At 42.8% G+C, this 1489-nt stretch overlaps 1 protein-coding gene across 1 annotated transcript; it reads right to left on the reverse strand.

Annotated features, from left to right (window-relative positions):
* Positions 1–203: 203 nt before the first annotated feature.
* LOC18596341 (fasciclin-like arabinogalactan protein 14) lies at positions 204–1118 on the reverse strand. Its single transcript, XM_018123899.2, has one exon. The coding sequence runs from the start codon at positions 1116–1118 to the stop codon at positions 204–206; it is 915 nt and encodes a 304-aa protein (XP_017979388.2).
* Between the last annotated feature and the right edge of the window lie 371 nt (positions 1119–1489).

Genomic DNA, 1489 nt, shown 5'->3' on the forward strand with positions numbered 1-1489 from the left:
GATTATAATTAATTCCCAGGCATTTATTTCTTAAAAAGGCACTTCTGAAGTTTTTCTTCTACACTAGCAACTCAAAAAAGTTGGAAACAAAAGCCTGCATATATCAGCTTTAGGAAAAACTGGAACATCTCATTACAGTAGGCGAGTATAGCCCAAAACTTCAAATATGAAAAGAACCCAAGCTTTCCTTTTCTTCCTATCTATCAAATCATGGTAAGCAGGAACCAAGCTGAAGTGAACATCATTAGGATGGCGGCAAGATAATTCCCAGAAGTTACAGATGCAGAAGAACTATTATTATCAGCTTCATCTGAATCTGGTCCATCTGCGACTGGATTAGATGCTGATTCTGCAGGAGTATCAGCAGCTGGTGGCTTGGCGACAGAGGGTGCAGTAGCATTGCTCGGGTTAGGCGGGGATGCAGCGGGAGAATCTGCATCAGGTGGTGGTGAAGCATTTCCAGGTGGAGATTTCTTAGGACTTGGAGCTGGTGCTAGGACCTTCCTTGGTGGGGAAGCAGCAGGAGGATGTGGTTTAGTAATTGGGGAACTTGCAGGTGCTTGCTCAGGAGGGGAAGATGGGGTAGTTGAATTTGAGGGTACGTTTATAATATTGCTGATTTGTAGTACTGAAATGTTATACGGTTGAGAAGCAACCGGTTTAATAAAGATGGAGTCGAGGTTAGAACCTGCAGCAGCAGATCCAAAAGCAACCCCACCATTGCCCACGTGAGCCACATTCAAGAAACCTTGTTGGTTTTGGGCTTGCCCGCTTTGCTGGTAAAGCGTGGTGAGGGTTAATGCTGTTTTATTCTGTAGGTTCTTGAGCTTTTCTACACCGAAATAATCTAGTATCACATGCACGCTCAAGGTCTTCTTCATTGCATCTGGCGATTGACCAGAAACTTCGGACATGTTACCATTGGCGACGACAAGGACAGTGACGGTTTGCTCGCTGTTGATTTGATCCGCAACTCCGGTGTGAATCAAATAGTTGTTGAATGTGGTGAAATCGGGGAACTGGCTGAGGATTTGAGTGATGTTAAAAGCATCTGCTGCAGGTAAGAGAAGGAAAAGGGAAAAGAAGAGAGCAACTACTGGAGAAGAAACGGGAGACATTTCTTAACAAATAACGCTACAGTACGGACAAGGGTCAGAGCTATAAGGTTTTATATTAGAACATGTGGATTCAAATTGAAGTCTATATTTGTAGGATTGAGTTTATTCCGCCAAATGAGTGGGGACTTTCTGTTGGTCAGAGAACGAAAGAGCAGATAGTGGAGGTTCCTTCAATTTGTAAAGCCAGATGCACCATGTTTGAAACTTGCACTTCTAAATACAGTAAATTTTGAACTTTATGAGAAGACTATCAGATGTTCCTCATCCCTGAAACCCTTAAACTTGATGTACAGAGATCCTGTCTCCTAGCTTAATAGTCTACTGCATGTGGCTTTCCATTTTATTGGATGTCATACTTTATCATGCATGGT

Source organism: Theobroma cacao, chromosome 6 (assembly GCF_053813885.1).
Source record: "Theobroma cacao isolate CCN51 chromosome 6, ASM5381388v1, whole genome shotgun sequence".
Taxonomy (NCBI): Eukaryota; Viridiplantae; Streptophyta; class Magnoliopsida; order Malvales; family Malvaceae; genus Theobroma; species Theobroma cacao.